We start from the raw sequence: 16,509 nt of genomic DNA, 5'->3' as shown, positions 1-16,509 counted from the left end.
CGGTGCGAAGCAGCTCGACTAAGAAGGAGAGGCGGAAAGAATTTGCGAGGCGCAAAGAATTTGTGGTGGTCCTTATCCTTGAAATTTGAAGGAGTGCAACTAATTTCATGGGACTTCTGAATCTCAAATAATTTGACCCGTCCGAAGGACTTGTTTATATCCATATTCATCTGGACCTTTGTTTTTGGACAGGTTCATATGTCCTTATCAATGAGACCACTATTCATCATTGAATTTTGATGCTTCCTTGCCAGCATCTTTCTTTCTCCCATGCTTTCCGTTGGTCAACAACCAACCACTGCTCTCTATAGTTCTTCACTACTCGTACAGGAAGGATTTCTGTCTGGAGGGGAATTGGATTGAGAAAAAGAAAGAATGCCTCAACTGGATAAATTGACTTATTTCACACAATTCTTCTGGTCATGCCTTTTCTTCTTGACTTTCTATATTCCCATATGCAATGATGGAGATGGAGTACTTGGGATCAGTAGAATTCTCAAACTACGGAACCAACTGGTTTCACACCGGGGGAAGAACATACGGAGCAAGGACCCCAACAGTTTGGAAGATATCTTGAGAAAAGGTTTTAGCACCGGTGTATCCCTATATGTACTCTAGTTTCAAAGAAGTATCCCAATGGTGTCAGGCCGTCGACTTATTGGGAAAAAGGAGGAAAAATCACTTTTCTCTCTTGTTTCGGAGAAATAAGTGGCTCACGAGGTCTCGAAAGAAATATATTCTATTTGATCTCGAAGTCCTCATATAGCACTTCTTCCAATCCTGGATGGGGGATCGCTTGTAGGAATGAAATAATGCTAATCATGTTCTACCACGGCCAAGGAAGCATCGTTTTTTAATCAAGGTCGTTCGGAAGCATCAAAATTCAATTCCTCCAAATCAAATAGTAGAAAGCATTACAAGAGAGATCAATAAGAGAATAATAGATGAAACTACGGAAGATGAGCGGAGCCAAGTTCGGAACTAATGGACGGCTCCAGCACTCAGTCGCTTTGACTTTCTTTTTGATTGAGTCTTTATTCATTGAGGCTCCTTCGTCGAACCTTTACATAAGCTACGCCCTTCTGAATTGACTCCTTCTTAGTCGACTTTCTTCGAACCTCTATTTGGAGTCGTCCGGAGGTTATGAAATAGCTCTCCAAATAGTAAGGTTCGAAGAAACTCGACTGATAAGGAGAGGAGAGGGTCAAAGATGAATAAAGAAAGCGAAAACGACTGATTTCAAATATTTTCAGGAGTGCAACGAAAGAAATCCATATAAATAGAAAATCAAGGGCTCCTTCTTTATTATAATTCAGTCCTTTCGCCTTCTTATGAATGAGTCTTTATCATTGACTCCTTATCAGTCGACTTTCTTCGAACCGCCCCGTGGGAGTCGAGTTATTTCATAACCTCCTTTTGAGTTGAGTATATTCCACAGGTTAATATGGATTTCAGGACTCCTTCGGAGCAGTCGAGTCTCAAATTCTTCTCAAATGCTTTGATCATCTGGAGCTTTTTCTTTCTCCATATTTCCAGAGGTCAAAAGGACAATATTAGTGGAATTCTTTCGTTGCACACCCTCCGTTAGGCGCAAAGAATTTGCGAAGGACTCGTTTTTCTCTTCTTTTCTTAGAGAAATGCCTCTCCTCTCCTTCTTAGTCGAGCTGCTTCGCACCTGAATTTATCTACGAGCCCTCGTCAAATCTATTAGCCCTTATCAATGAGACAATATTAGTGGAATGAACAAGTCCTCCGGTTTTCAGGACTCCTAACGGGAGCAGTCTCGTCTGAACTTTTTTTAGCCTTTATTCGCAAATTCTTTGCGCCTCTATTTTCTTCTTCTTCCTTCTTCCGATAATAGAAAACCTTGAACTCTCTTTAAAGAGGCAGAAAGGTAACTGAAAGACTCATAAGTGCAGTTTCTCTCCTTTCAGTCGAGACCTTGTTCATCTCAACTCCTACGGAGCCTCTTCCTTCTCAAATCCTTTGAGCCTTTCTCGTTGTGAATAACTATCTATGTGAATGATCCCTTGTTCATTGAGGCGGTCTTCTATGTTTTACAGGTTTGAATAGAAAGAGTCATCCCCTTCCCAGCGTGTCAAGTTTCATAAATTCATGCTGCCTCAACCATAGGCTTTTCTCAATTCTATGTGGCCGCCGGGCGGCGCAGAACGCACTAATCCGCGACCAACAAGTTTTCCGAAACCAAACTGAAGAGAATTGTTACTTACAAAAATGGCTTGCTGAAAATCATAGGCTTTCTCCTTTCAGTTTCTCGTATTCAGTCTCAGGATAGGCTTTCTTCCTTTAAGTAGGTTCTTGGGAGAATCCTCGTCCAAGACCCCACGGAGCGGGAGAATCCTTCGTCTGAAAAAAGAAGAGAGCCTACTAAAACAGAAGAGGTAGAAGTAGTTTTAATTAAGGAATGGAAGAAAAGAAGAAAAGATAATGAAAGAAAACGGGAGCGGTAAAGTCAGAAAAAGTGAAAGGAATAGGAAATTAAAGGAAGTTCAAGGCTCCCCATAAGTTTGAGTGGTCCGAAGTCCTGTGGAAAAACAAAGGTCCAGGTTCTGCCTCTCCTTTCAGTCGAGCCCTTGTTCGCAAATTCTTTGCGCCTTGTTCATTGACTGATTTTTTAGGAGTCTGAAATCCATATTAACCTGTGGTCCGAAGGACTATCTATAATGGTTCTGACTTGCACTCCTTCAAGCCTTTGAATAGGGATCAGTCTTTCTCAAATTCTCTCTCCTTTCAGTCGAGCCTTGTTCATTGACTCCTTCTTAGTCGAGCTGCTTCGCACCTTTCAGTCTCGTTATTTCATAACCTTCGGACCTCTTCCATCTTTGATACATCTACATTGTGAAAAGAAAGCTAATATTCCATTCAATATTCTTTGAACCCGTCCGAAGGACTTGTTTATATCCATATTAGCTTGAATTCAGCCTTTGTTTTCAAGTCTAGTGGAATTCGAAAAGAATTGAAGGAGCACACAAATTCTTTGCGCCTAACCGCTCTGAACCTATATTTCAAACTACGAGTACCTTCGCTCTGAACCTATATTGAAAACGTAGAGCTGCTTCGCTCTGAACCTATATTTCAAACTACGAGTACCTTCGCTCTATTTCAAACTACGAGTACCTTCGCACCTTTCAGTCTCGTTATTTCATAACCTTCGGACCGCTCCAGCACTCCTGTTAAGTCGCTTCTCAATATTCTTTGAGCGTCTCATTGATAAGGACATATTAACCTGTGGATAAACAAGGGTCCAGTTGACCTCGATCATTCTTTCTCAACTCCTACGGAGCGTCCGAACGTCTTTCATTTCGAGCCCTCAGTCCTCTTCAATCTACCATATGAACTTTTTATTGCCTCCGTCTTTTAGATAAAAAAGATCTTTTTCTTCGCAAATTCTTTGGTCCTCCGTAGCTTAATTATCCGGAGCTTTCTTCTTGATTATCCCGCTCCGTGGGACTGCCTTTCATATTCAACCGCGGAGTGGGAGATAGAAGAAAAGAAATGAAGAAGAATGAAACTACCACTACCCGGGGAAAGCAGGGAGACAAGACTGCTCCGCTACTTTCATCCTATATATTCCCACTTAGCGGTCGGACCTCTTTTTTCGGAAAAGATTCCACTAAAAGGCCTCCGTAGTCCGCTCCCTCCTTTACCTTCTTTTCAAGGTTGAATATTCAAGGTTTGAAGTTAGAAGTTTCCGGATAAGTTTCATAAGGACTCCCCATTTTTTCTTACCGGAGCCTTCTCACTCAAATTCTTTGAGCCTCCAGACCTACTAGAGAAAGCCCCACTCCGCGGAAGAATCCATACCATAAAAAAAAGATAAAGGAAGAATGAAAGGAAAGTTCAGTCAGTTTCAGTTCCATAAAGGGAAAGCCTATCCAACAACATTTAAGTGGACATAATATCTAAAGATGAAAGGAATCTGACAACAACATCGATCAGTCGCTTCTCTCTTTGAACCCCCCCTCTCCCCCACCCTCTCCTTTCAGTCGAGCCTCAAATTCTCAATATTCTTCTAGTTCCATCTTTGACTTAGCCCTTATCAATGAGACGGGGTCCGGAGGACTATTCCATATATCCTTTTGTTGAATTTCATGACCCCTTGTTCTTCAATATTCTTTTCACCCTTTATTCACTTCGTTGCACTCCTTTTCAGGGATAAGTCTTTCTTTTTGATTGAGGGCTTCTCATTCTCACCTCTCCTTCTTAGTCGAGCTGCTTCGCACCTTTCAGATTCATATGGATTTCTGAAATATTCAATCAAGGGTCCGTCCTCCGGTTATGAAATAACTCGACTGAAAGGATACAAAGGTTAGGCGCAAAGAATTTGCGAAAGTCCTTATCATTATTATTCAAAGGCTCAAAGAATTTGAGAAATCCATATTAATGAATTAGGGCTTAAAGGAAGAGGAATTGAATTTGGATGCCTCCGCTCTGCTTCTTTAGCGGGTTCTCCTGAACCTACTCCGCAAGGCAGAAGACTCCCAGAAAGTTCAAAAAAATCTCATCTTTCTTCTCTCTCTTTCGCAAATTCTTTGCGCCTTCCCTATATCTAAAACTACGAGTACCTTCGCACCTTTCAGCTTGAATCTTGGACTCCTTTCAGTCGAGCCTTCGGACTAATTAAGCTACGTAGAACCAATGAAGATAGAGGCGCAATGAAATATGCGAGGAGAATTTGACATAAAGAAAGAGACGGTTGCACCGCCTCAATGAACAAGGAAACCTGGAATATATATTCAGTTTGAAAGTGGAATCAAATAACTAAGAACGAAGATTTGTTGGGAAGGAAAGCCGTCAGTATAATCATAGGCTTTCTCTTTAGTATAATCATAGGCTTTCTCTTTTCTCAAATTCTTTTTTCCTCTTTCATTGATCTATTTTGATGCCAAGAAGAAACTGAAGGATTACTATAAAGCCCAATAAAGAAAGCACTACGCCTCCGAAGGCGCGAAGCGGAGCGACTCAAATCAAAGACGTGGGGACTTGTCTTCTTCTTATATTATAGGCTTTCCCGAGTCCCGACTATCCACTGAAAGTAGGCTTTCTGATAATAGTAGAATAATCGGATATTTGAGTAGATAATCAAGAAAATATGGAAGAAGACGGAGCGGGAAGAAGAAGATCAGACTGCTCCTACTCAGCCTCCGTAGTTGAATCTAAGAGTTCGCAAAGTCTTTGACTTGATTCTCAATGAGACCACTAAAAGCCTTCTACGCCATAAATCAGTCATAAGAAAGGCTTTCAAGATTAAGGATGCCTTGGCTCGGTCAAAGCAACGAGATCTTTTTCTAGTTAGACTTCTATCAATGCAATGAAAGAACCATCCCTTCCTATTTTTGAGTCCTGTCAGATAGAAAGAAAATGAGACCCCAAAGAGCCCTTCTTTACCACTTTAGCGGGTGGGGTGTGAAGGGGGGGTTTACATACAACCGAGGCAAAGTGGTTTATGATTGAATCTCAGAGGCATTCTTATCATTTGGTAGATCCAAGTCCATGGCCTATTTCGGGTTCACTCGGAGCTTTGGCAACCACCGTAGGAGGTGTGATGTACATGCACTCATTTCAAGGGGGTGCAAGACTTCTCAGTTTGGGCCTCATATTTCTCCTATATACCATGTTCGTATGGTGGCGCGATGTTCTTACGTGAATCCACGTTGGAAGGACATCATACCAAAGTCGTACAATTAGGACTTCGATATGGTTTTCTTCTCTTTATCGTATCGGAGGTTATGTTCCTTTTTGCTTTTTTTCGGGCTTCTTCTCATTCTTCTTTGGCACCTACGGTAGAGATCGGAGGTATTTGGCCCCCAAAAGGGATTGGGGTTTTAGATCCTCGGGAAATCCCTTTTCTTAATACCCCTATTCTCCTTTCATCCGGAGCAGCCGTAACTTGGGCTCATCATGCTATACTCGCGGGGAAGGAAAAACGAGCTGTTTACGCTTTAGTAGCTACCGTTTCACTGGCTCTAGTATTCACAGGCTTTCAAGGAATGGAATATTATCAAGCACCCTTCACTATTTCGGATAGTATTTATGGTTCTACCTTTTTCTTAGCAACTGGCTTTCATGGTTTTCATGTGATTATAGGTACTCTTTTCTTGATCGTATGTGGTATTCGCCAATATCTTGGTCATCTGACCAAGGAGCATCACGTTGGCTTTGAAGCAGCTGCATGGTACTGGCATTTTGTAGACGTGGTTCGGTTATTCCTATTTGTCTCTATCTATTGGTGGGGAGGTATATGAAAGAACTTGTTAGTGGATTGAGGAATTCAAGCTCGAAGACAAAGAGAACCGGGCTTTTCCAAAGAATTACAGCAGCTTTCCCACTCCCTTTCATTATTATATACCACAAAGTCTCTTCCACTTTCCTACCAAATCTCTCTTTATTCTGGCACATAAATTCAGGGATCGAAGAGATTATGGCAGATCATGTTCACCAAGAAATGACCCGAAATTGGATCTTGGTCTATTTGAGATTGTTCCTTTTCATCTCCATCAAAGATCTTTTCTTGGCTCTCATTTCTTTTCCGAATAAATCGAAGAACCTAATGGACTCATCCTTGCCTGCTATGAAAGATATCCATTTTTCCGATTCCTCAACTAGGACTGATTATGAAATGGGAAAACTGAGCAGAGTGAGGCTCGACTTCTCTCCGTCCTAGCCTACTATCCGTCTCGCATATCTGGAGTTCTTCCTCGTCTTCTTCTTTTCATGCCCCAAAATACAGGATAGACTCTCATGTGCAAATGAGGAAGGGAAGGCTGATTCAACTCCTCGCCTTTCAGTCGAGCCTGAAGTTTCTTTTCTTGTTGGCATCAAAATGCAATTCTTCTTCCTTTCACTCTTGATTTATGGATCTTCATTGATCTTTCCTTTCACTTTTGAGTAGGTTTAGTTCGAGACTCCTTTACTTTCACTTTGATCTGTGAACCAATACCTCAAGCAAACTAGAAAGATCGTAATATAAGACAGACTGTTGAAGAATCACAAGAATCACATAATATCTAAAAAGGAAAGCCTCTGAAAGTACTTCCGATTTGGCCTTGTGAAAGCTTTCGGTTGGAGTTCTAAATTGGGTACATCAGGGCTTGAAGCAAAGGCAGATTAGAGTCATCAAGGACTAGCTAGAGTTAGGATTGAATGCAGCTATGCCTATAGGCTCTCAATCAGATTAGGGCATCTCCTTCCTCATCATAGCTTGGAGGGTTAGCTAGGCTCATTCATTAAAGGAAGGTGGGTTGCGTGCCTTTTTGAAAAGAAGGGACTTCCTTCCTAGGACCAGCTCCGACTATAGCAAAGGATTATAGGCGTGAACTTCAGCCTTTTCCACTGACCTTTAGAACAATGAAATATTCTTTGAACCGTCCGGTAAAAAAAAAACAAAGGTCCAAAAACAAAGGCTCAAAGTATTTGAGATGAACAAGGAGAGCTAAAATCAAGCTCCAGACATTCAAAGGCGAACTTTCAGTCGCTTCTCTTCGCAAATTCTTTGGGCCTCAGTAGCTTAATTATGATCCTAACTACGGGCTCAAAGAATCTTCGTTTCAGTCAGCTCTGGATCTCCGGCCTATTACCGAGTACTTTCACAACTTTCATCCGTAAGGAAGAGGGATAAGTGTCCCACCCAGTTGACCAAATAGGGTGGTTCGGGGAGAAGCTTTAGAGTGATCATCTTTCATAGGATTGGAAGACAGACCAGACCTTCTTTACCTTCTGAATAAGCTATACCTTCTTTCTTTATAGGAGTGTTGCGGGAAAAAAGGGCAAATCAAGCTCCCGGCCGAAAATTCGGAAATAGAAAGGAGCCCCGTTGCTGGCTCAGCAGCATAAGAACAAGAGGCTGTGGCCGTAGCTATCTCACTGAAAGAGTAAGCTCGAACTGGGACTGAGGATACAGCTACAACAAAAGCAACTAAAGCTAGAACCTACTATTTGGAAGAAAGCCTATCTCCCAATAATTCAAAGTCTAAACCTACTGAAAGTCAGGAAGACGGAGCGGAATAAAGTCAATGAACAGGGGTCAAAGAATTTGACAGAGGCTCAAAGAATTTGAGATGCCTCCTACGCGAGCGGAGCGGACGGAAGAAAAGAAATGAAGAAGAATTAAACTACCACGGACCGGGAAAAAGAAAAGATAATAAAGAAGGAAAGCCTAGCCTCCGTCTTCGTACTTATTTTAGGTTCTTGTCTTTATTCTCGGGGTCAGATCTCGAACGAAAGGTAACTACTTATAGGGTTGCGGAATCGCTATAATAAACAAAAGGGCTCCCTCGCGCGAGGCAGAAAGTCGACCAGCCGGGCCATATTTACCTTCAGTAGTGGGGCCGGGAGACAAAATAAGGATGCCTTGGTTCAGGAGCTGGAGCTGAGGAAGAAAAAGCAGAGGTTCCTCCAGTTCCGCTTTCTCTTTCCGTTCTTGAAGCTGAAGTAGAAAGATCAGATCGGTAAGCTCGATCCTCAGGCCTCTCGTAAGGCCTAATTGATCTATTTATTTACTTATATCTGTCAATACTCGTTTGAGTCTAAAGGACTCTTTAGTTACCACTCTGCACCCATAAGAAAAAGCCGCCGGGGGCTGAAAGCAAAAGAGAAAGAAAGAAGCAGCGATCTACGAGACCAGAGAGAGAGGATCCACGCAAAGCAACTCTGGAAGAGGAGGGAGACCCACGGAGCGGGAGCTGAGGAAGTAGCTTTTGTTCTTGCAAAGCTTATATGAAACCTCATATATTTGCAATATCTCTTAAGAGAAAAGATGAAAGAGTTCCATCTCTCACGAAAAGAAGAAGTATGAGTCAGCATGCCAAACTCCAAACTCATAATAGCGGAAAGATCTTCCATGATCAGATTGAGATATTATGTCTTTATGGGGAACCGCGGAGTGGGACCGGTCCGGAGGCGCGAAGCGAAACGACTGTGAAGGAGCCTGTTTTTTATATGGATTTCTTTCGTTGCACTCCTATTAGATGAAGTCGTTTTCGCTTTCTTTATTCATCTTTGACCCTCTCCTCTCCTTACAGTCGAGTTTCTTCGAACCTTACTATTTGGAGAGCTTCAAATACAAATAAAGGGCTCCTTCTTTTATGATAATACAGTCGTTTCGCCTCAAATTCTTTGACCCTCTCCTTCCTTATTTTGAGAGCTATTTCATAATACCACTCCTAAAAATAATGAAGTCGTTTCGCCTCAAATTCTTTGACCCTCTCCTCTATTTGGAGTCGTCCGGAGGACTCAGAAATCCATATAAAATAAACATAATGCCACTCCTTCAATAATGAAGTCGTTTCGCCTCAAATTCTTTGACCCTCTCCTTCCTTATTTGGAGAGCTATTTCATAATACCACTCCTAAAAATATTTGAAATCAGTCGTTTCGCTTTCTTTATTCATCTTTGACCCTCTCCTCTCCTTATCAGTCGAGTTTCTTCGAACCTTCCTTATTTGGAGAGTTATTTCATAATACCACTCCTTAAATAATACAGTCGTTTCGCTTCTCCCCCTCTCCTTACTTATTTGGAGAGCTATTTCATAATGCACTCCTTAACAGTCGTTTCGCTTCGCGCCTCCGGACGACTCAATACAAAAATCAAGACTCATTGAATAAAGAGAAAGCGAATTCCTTATTCTTCCAATTAGAAGGAGCCCGACGATTAAGATTAATAGAAGAAGGCGATTAATAGCCGTCGGACTAAGTCGACCAAAGGAAGGAAGAGGGACGCGCCCCCAGCTATCTCTCTTTCATTCTCAGGCTTGAAACTGGTTTACTGGGTATGTCATTGTAATGCTTCTTCCCTTGTTCATTGATCTTTCTCTTCAAGGTGCGGATAGAAGGAAGGAGACCTACGGGAGAGTTCTATCAGTTGAGATCATCAGCGAGACCGGTCCGGAGGACTCCCAGAAAGCGAGACGGAGAAAAAAAAAGGAGAAGACTGAGGCTCGGTTAAGAAAGAAGAATGGAAATATGCACTCTCTTTTTCTTCAACAACGGATGAGGCATCCGGATGGCTTTTCGGAATCAAGACAAGAGGCAGGGCTAGGTTCATGAATTAGACTAGAAAGGGAGCTCAACCTCTGAAAGTGCAAAAGCATAAGAAATAGGATCACTCGGGACAGGAGGTCGTCTTATTCATTACTTCTTTGAAGGAGAAGGGATTAATGCTTTCATTCTCCCTTGATACTAGTGCTCAGCCGCGAAGGATACGATTTAGGCTAATTAATAAGAAAAAGAGGTTCAAAGAATTTGAAATTGAATAAAGTCTGCTCAATTCTTAACCAGAAAGAAGTGAATATGGATATAAACAAGTCCGACGGAATATACAATTACTTGAAATCGAGTGATTTATGACCATCCCATACCTTCCTTCTTATCGCATCCGAGACCGGAACAACAAAGAAAGAGGTAGCCCAACTTCCGAGAAGAGAGTGGACGGAACCGGCATAACTGGAAAGGTTATGGAATATCGAGAGACCAAAGCAAAGAAGCGGAGCGGAGATAGAGAGAAAAAAGGGCCATCTTAGGTTGAAGAAGAGGAGGGGCGAAGAACTGACCTAGGATTGGGATCTGCTGAGATATGGAGTTGACGATGTTGCGGAAAAAAAGGATAGAAGGCGCGAAGCCTTCACCTACTTAAATAAAAGGAAGAAGACGATAGAGGCTCAATGCAATATGAGTTGCGAAGGCGCGAAGCGAAGCGACTGTGAAGGATCAAAGAATTTGAGTAATAAAGAGTGAATTGTTCAATGTTCATTCTTTTGTGAAAAATTCTAGAGACATATCTTTCTTCTCCGTTATATACTCCATTTAGATAGTGAATGGAAAGTTCATCAAGAAGCTTCTTATCCATCGCTTTCTACTGTGCCGAGAGTCAAGTTGATACATGAAAAACCGTTGACCTGCTTACTGCTTTGTGGGCGTCCGGTCTCAGAATGAAGAAGTAGAATAATCATCGACTTTCCACAACTACCATGATAGTTCATGCTTAGCTTAGTCTTTGTCTTTCTTCTTGTTCTCCCATCGGTTTGTACTCTGCCTAGCAAGAAGCCAGAGGCATCAAAATTCAATTCTTCTTTTTAGTCGATTTCCTAGGCGTCCGAAGGACCTCAATTCACAAGGGTAGGACTTCCATTGACTTTTGATTCCGTCCTCGTATTAATCTAAGGGCGACTGATCAGTCGCTTCGCTTCTTTCTCTCTATCTCCGCTCCTATTCTTTGAGTTCCATCTTTGAACCTTATCAATGAGGAAAGCCTATTTTTCTATAATGGTTCTGACTTCTCTCCTTTCAGTCGAGCCCTTGTTCATTGATTCAGTCGAGTTATTTCATAACCTTCGGACGGATAGGCTTTCGTATTATTTTGAGGTTTGGAAGGAGCGGATGAAAGTTGTAGTCGTCTTGAGGACTCTTCTTTTTTCTCTTCTAGCCCACGGATGAAACTCCTTACGGAGCCTTTGGCTCTTGAATGAGCTATGAATGATAAGGCCTCCATAAAGGCATTTCACTCTCATTGATCTACCTATAGGCATTTCACTCTCATTGATCTACCTATCAAGTAAGAGAAAGCAGTCTCAGACACATTCACCCCTTGCGGAAGCAAGTCTTGTAGGAAAGGTTAGAGACCGTCTTCCATAATGAGATGAAAACAAGAAAAAGTAGGGTCGAAGCTATTTTAGTGTGGACTTTATTCTGAAATATTCTTTTCACCCTTTATTCACTGAGTTCCCACTCCTAATAAGGGATAAGTCTTTATTCAATGAGCTTCTCAAATTCTTTGATCCTCTCCTATATCTGAAACTACGAGTACCTTCGCACCTTTCAGATGAATATGGATTTCTGAAATATTAAATAAGGGTCCGTCCGTAGGTTATGAAATAACTCGACTGTAAGGAGAGGGGAGAACTCGACTCCAAATTCTAAGGGGGCGGTTCGAAGAAAGTCGACTAAGAAGGAGTCAATGAAGAAGGGCGTAGCTTATGTAAAGGTTCGACGAAGGAGCGAAGCAGAATAAAGCTACGAAGGCCCGAAGAAAGTCGACTGATAAGGAGAGGAGAGGAGCCCTTTCCCTTTCTTTTTAGAAATAACTCGACTCCAAATGATGAGAGGTTCAAAGAATTTGAAAGCTCATTCCTTATTCTGCCAATGTTCAGGAGCGAAGCAGCTCGACTAAGAAGGAGAGGAGCCCTTCCTTATATTATGAAATGAAATAACTCGACTCCAAATGATAAGGAGCGGTTCAAAGAATTTGAAAGCGAAGTCCTGATCCCTGAACTATTTTCAGGAGTGCATTATGTTTATATGGATTTCTTTCGTTGCACTCCTATTAGATTCAGTCGTTTCGCTTCTCCCCTCTCCTTCCTTATTTTGGAGAGTTATTTCATAATACCACTCCTATTAATATTATAATACAGTCGTTTCGCCTCAAATTCTTTGACCCTCCTCCTTTATTATTTGGAGAGCTATTGAATAATACCACTCCTCAAAATATTTGAAATCAGGTCGTTTCGCTTTCTTTATTCATCTTTGACCCTCTCCTCTCCTTATCAGTCGAGTTTCTTCGAACCTTCCTTATTTGGAGAGTTATTTCATAATACCACTCCTATTAATATTATAATACACGTCGTTTCGCCTCAAATTCTTTGACCCTCTCCTCTATTTTGAGTCGAGCTATTTCTGAAAATAAAGGGCTCCTTCACAGTCGTTTCGCCTCAAATTCTTTGACCCTCTCCTTATTATTTGGAGAGCTATTGAATAATACCACTCCTATTAGATACAGTCGTTTCGCTTCTCCCCTCTCCTTACTATTTGGAGAGCTATTGAATAATACCACTCCTTCTTTTATGATAATACAGTCGTTTCGCCTCAAATTCTTTGACCCTCTCCTTCCTTATTTTGAGAGCTATTGAATAATACCACTCCTATTAGATTCAGTCGTTTCGCTTCTCCCCCTCCTCCTACAGTCGAGTTATTTCATAACCTCCGGACGACTCAAAATAGAGGTTCAGGGCGAAGCGAATTGAATAAGGAATTATCCCTTATTTATCGCCCTTGATTTTTAGAAATAACTCGACTCAAAATGATAAGGATACAAAGGTTAGGCGCAAAGAATTTGCGAAAAGTCCTTATCATTATTATTAAAAGGAGTGCAACGAAAGAAATCCATATTAACATTAGGCCCCCTCAACTCCTACTCCCCGCCTTGTTCATTGATGAAGCTTGAATCTTGGACTCCTTTCAGACTAATTAAGCTACTTCGCTCCATTCTAATGGATTCCTGATTCAACCCTTAATGAAACTTTGAGCCTTTGTTTTTGGTTCTACGTAGTTTAATTAGCTCATTGATAAGGAGAATGAAAAGAGAATATTCCAGAATCCTTAGTTGCACTCCTGTCTCCACAAATTCTTTGCGCCTCTCCTTTCCGCAAATTCAATCAAGTTCCGAACGTCTTTAATTTAATGCCGACCTATCCACTGAAAGTAGCGGAGTAGTCTTGTCTTCTTTTTCTTCTTCCGCTTCCTTCATCTTTTCTTCCTTTTTCCCAGTCCGGATTTCTCAAATTCTTTGATCCTCTTGACTTGTTTATATCCAGTCCTTATCAATGAGACCACTAAATCAACGAACATTCTTTGAGCCTTGTTCATTGATCTCTTTCTTATTTCTTAAGACTACTCTTGACGAATGATAAACCGAGCCTACTGAGAAAAACCTTCTCGTATCAGGGTCGTACGCCTGGAACACGTCGTACAATTTCGGCGATTACTAAAATCAAGGAGTATATCCCCTCTCCCTATCGCAGCTTCGCACCTCTCGCTTTAGTAGCTAAAGCAGCTTCGCACCTCTCAAGAAAGAAGAAGATCAGCTGAGCTTTTTCTCTGATTTGACCGATAGTCGGACTGATTTATGGAATTTCATTGATTTCCTTGGCCAAGTTAAAGAAAACTCCGCGGAGGCTCGTGAATATGTCCTTATCAATGGCAAATTCTTTGGTCCTAACCCGCAAATGCTTTGCGCCTCTCCTGTAAGTCGAGCCGCTTTCGCTCGTCTTGACCCCCTCCAAAACAAAGGTCCTCAATGAATAAGGAGGATTTCTTAAATAAGGGTCCCGTCCTAGGTTATGAAATAACTCGTAATTAAGCTACCACGGACCGGTTCGAAGAAAGTCGACTGATAAGGAGTCAATGAAGAAGGGCGTAGCTTATGTAAAGGTTCGACGAAGGAGTGCATTATGAAATAACTCGACTGAAAATGATGAGCGGTTCAAAGAATTTTCAAGCTCATTCCTTATTCTTCCAATGTTAATGTTCAGGAGTGCATTATGTTTATATGGATTTCTGAGTCCTCCGGACGACTCCAAATAGAGGAGAGGTGAAAGGCTCATTGAACTCGACTGAGGTTAGGAAGGGAGAGGGGCGAAGCGAATTCCTTATCAAAGAATGATCGAAATCCATATGAAAAAATTAGGCATTTGAGACGAGACTGAATCAATGAATAAAGTCAAAGAATTTGCGAAAAGGTCCTCAATGAACAAGGAATTGAATAGGACTCATTCATTCCACTAGAAGAATCTGAGGATAGGCTTTCCTCATTGATAAGGTAAAAAGCTAGAAGAATTTTGAGAAGCGACTTCAGACAAATCGACTTCTTTCTTTTTGACTTATAAGAAGAAGACAAGTCCCCACTAGAAAGATTTTAGTCGCTCCGCTTCGCGCCTTCGGAGGCGTAGTGCTTTCTTTGTTTTTGGACTGATTTATGGAACTGAAACTTCCTTGGACAAAGTGGATAGTCGAGACCTCTGAATTCCAGTCAAAATACTATATTAAGAAGTCGAAAAGCCTATGATAAGACTCCTAGGTTTTCTTATGTCTTTATGGCTTCCAAACCTCAAATAAATACGATCATATTCTTTTTTTATGGGACCTCTTTCTCAACTCCTACGGAGCCTTCATAACCTTATTTGTTCAGATATTCTCACCTCTCCCGCTCCATGGGTGTCTTTCCACTTCTCTCGTTCGGGAACATTCGCCCCAATTCTTTTTCATCCCGGCCCAGTTTATCCCCCACTAAGAAAAAAAATGATGTTACGACCACTGAACAAACTTGGTTGACGAACATGGTTTATAGCGCCGCTAATGTAGCGGCTTGTCGAGCATTTGACAAACTCACACCATCCATTTCAAATGGGATTTGTCCCGTGGACACACGAGCAATCCAACCCGTAGGATTTCCTTTTCCTCTTCCCATTCTGACTTCTGTAGGTTTCCCGGTAATAGGGAGATCTGCGAGAACTCTGACCCATATTTGACCATTTCTTCGGAATTGTCCGCTCATAGCACGATGGAATTGTCCGATTATAGCCCGACGCGCTGCTTCAATGGCTCGATATGAAAGACGGACCAGCTCTACAACTTTGAGTGCCATATCTTCCAAAACCAAGTTGTGTTACCGTCCGGTTTGCAACCCCTACTACATCTGCCTTTACGATATTTACTATATTTCGTACGTTTCGGATATAACACCTTCCTTTTTCTTTTTTATATATGAAATCCACACTTTGACACCTGAGATTCCATAACGAGTAGATACTTCCGCAGGAGCATAATCGATTTTCTGGTGAAATACATTACGAGATGTTTTTCCATACTTTCCGCATTCCGTTCTAGCTATTTCCGCGCCTTCTGATCGACCTGAACAACATATACGGATCCCCTCAACCCCTTTATTTCATGACAAATGGAATATCCTGAACTATTTGACTCAAAATGGAACGAAATGATCTTGTTTTCTTTCTCAGTTGAAAAGAGATGTCTTGAGCAATCGGAGAAGCACTTTGATAAACAGATTTGATCTTGACTGACTCAATTAAGGTATTAGTCTTTGTTCTATTAGACAAGAAAGATCGCATTTTTTTGCACTTCGTTCAAATAAGAGTTGTACCCATAGGGAATTCTTCTGTTTCTCAGTATGATCTCTATCATCATCTCTATTCCCTTTATCAATTCTCCTATCCAACCTAGGTCTATGAATTTCTCTATCAATTCCATTACCGGTCCGTGGTAGCTTAATTTACCCATGAGGTTCCAAGATTTGATCCTTAATTGACCTAGGAGTTGTTCCCGGGTATCCCTCAAAAAAAAGGTTTTTATCCATCCCACCGAAGGACTTGTTTATGGAACTGAAACCTGAATGTTCCCGGTCCCACTCCGCGGTTCCATCTAATTCCTTGGACCTTGTTCATTCCACTAAATGTTATGGTAGCACCGAAGAAAGGAAAGAGCGAGATGCTTCTTTTTCTTGTTCCCCGCGAAAACGAAGATCATTCCCTTGTCGAATGAAGTGGGTCAACCTCTTTTTGGCTTCGGCCAAAGACTTTTTCTCGCTGGTCGAGCTTTCTAGAAAAAAAGCGATGCGAGAACGTATTCTCTTATCTAAGCTTCTTCCCTGTGTATTCGCTCCCCCCTGAGTAGATGGTTCAGCCACGCCCGGTGCCACGAAATG

At 41.7% G+C, this 16,509-nt stretch overlaps 2 protein-coding genes and 1 pseudogene across 2 annotated transcripts; 2 read left to right on the top strand and 1 right to left on the bottom strand.

Moving 5' to 3' along the window:
- The first annotated feature begins 355 nt into the window (after nt 1-355).
- On the top strand, nt 356-938 carry LOC127147361 (putative ATP synthase protein YMF19; annotated as a pseudogene).
- Nucleotides 939-5,043: 4,105 nt separating this feature from the next.
- Nucleotides 5,044-6,581, top strand: LOC127147360 (cytochrome c oxidase subunit 3-like). The gene is given in 2 exon segments (XM_051080827.1): nt 5,044-5,659; nt 5,661-6,581. Coding segments are annotated over 2 exon segments (798 nt in total). The 5' UTR covers nt 5,044-5,467; the 3' UTR covers nt 6,267-6,581.
- Nucleotides 6,582-15,460: 8,879 nt separating this feature from the next.
- On the bottom strand, nt 15,461-16,173 carry LOC127147362 (ribosomal protein S3, mitochondrial-like; the record flags this gene model as incomplete). Its single annotated transcript, XM_051080829.1, is given in 3 exon segments — nt 15,461-15,732; nt 15,734-15,922; nt 15,924-16,173. Coding segments are annotated over 3 exon segments (670 nt in total), but the record flags the coding sequence as incomplete, so codon positions are not given.
- Nucleotides 16,174-16,509: the final 336 nt, after the last annotated feature.

Source organism: Cucumis melo, unplaced genomic scaffold (genome assembly GCF_025177605.1).
Source record: "Cucumis melo cultivar AY unplaced genomic scaffold, USDA_Cmelo_AY_1.0 utg001505l, whole genome shotgun sequence".
Lineage (NCBI taxonomy): Eukaryota > Viridiplantae > Streptophyta > Magnoliopsida > Cucurbitales > Cucurbitaceae > Cucumis > Cucumis melo.
This window is presented reverse-complemented; position numbering and strand designations above follow the sequence as displayed.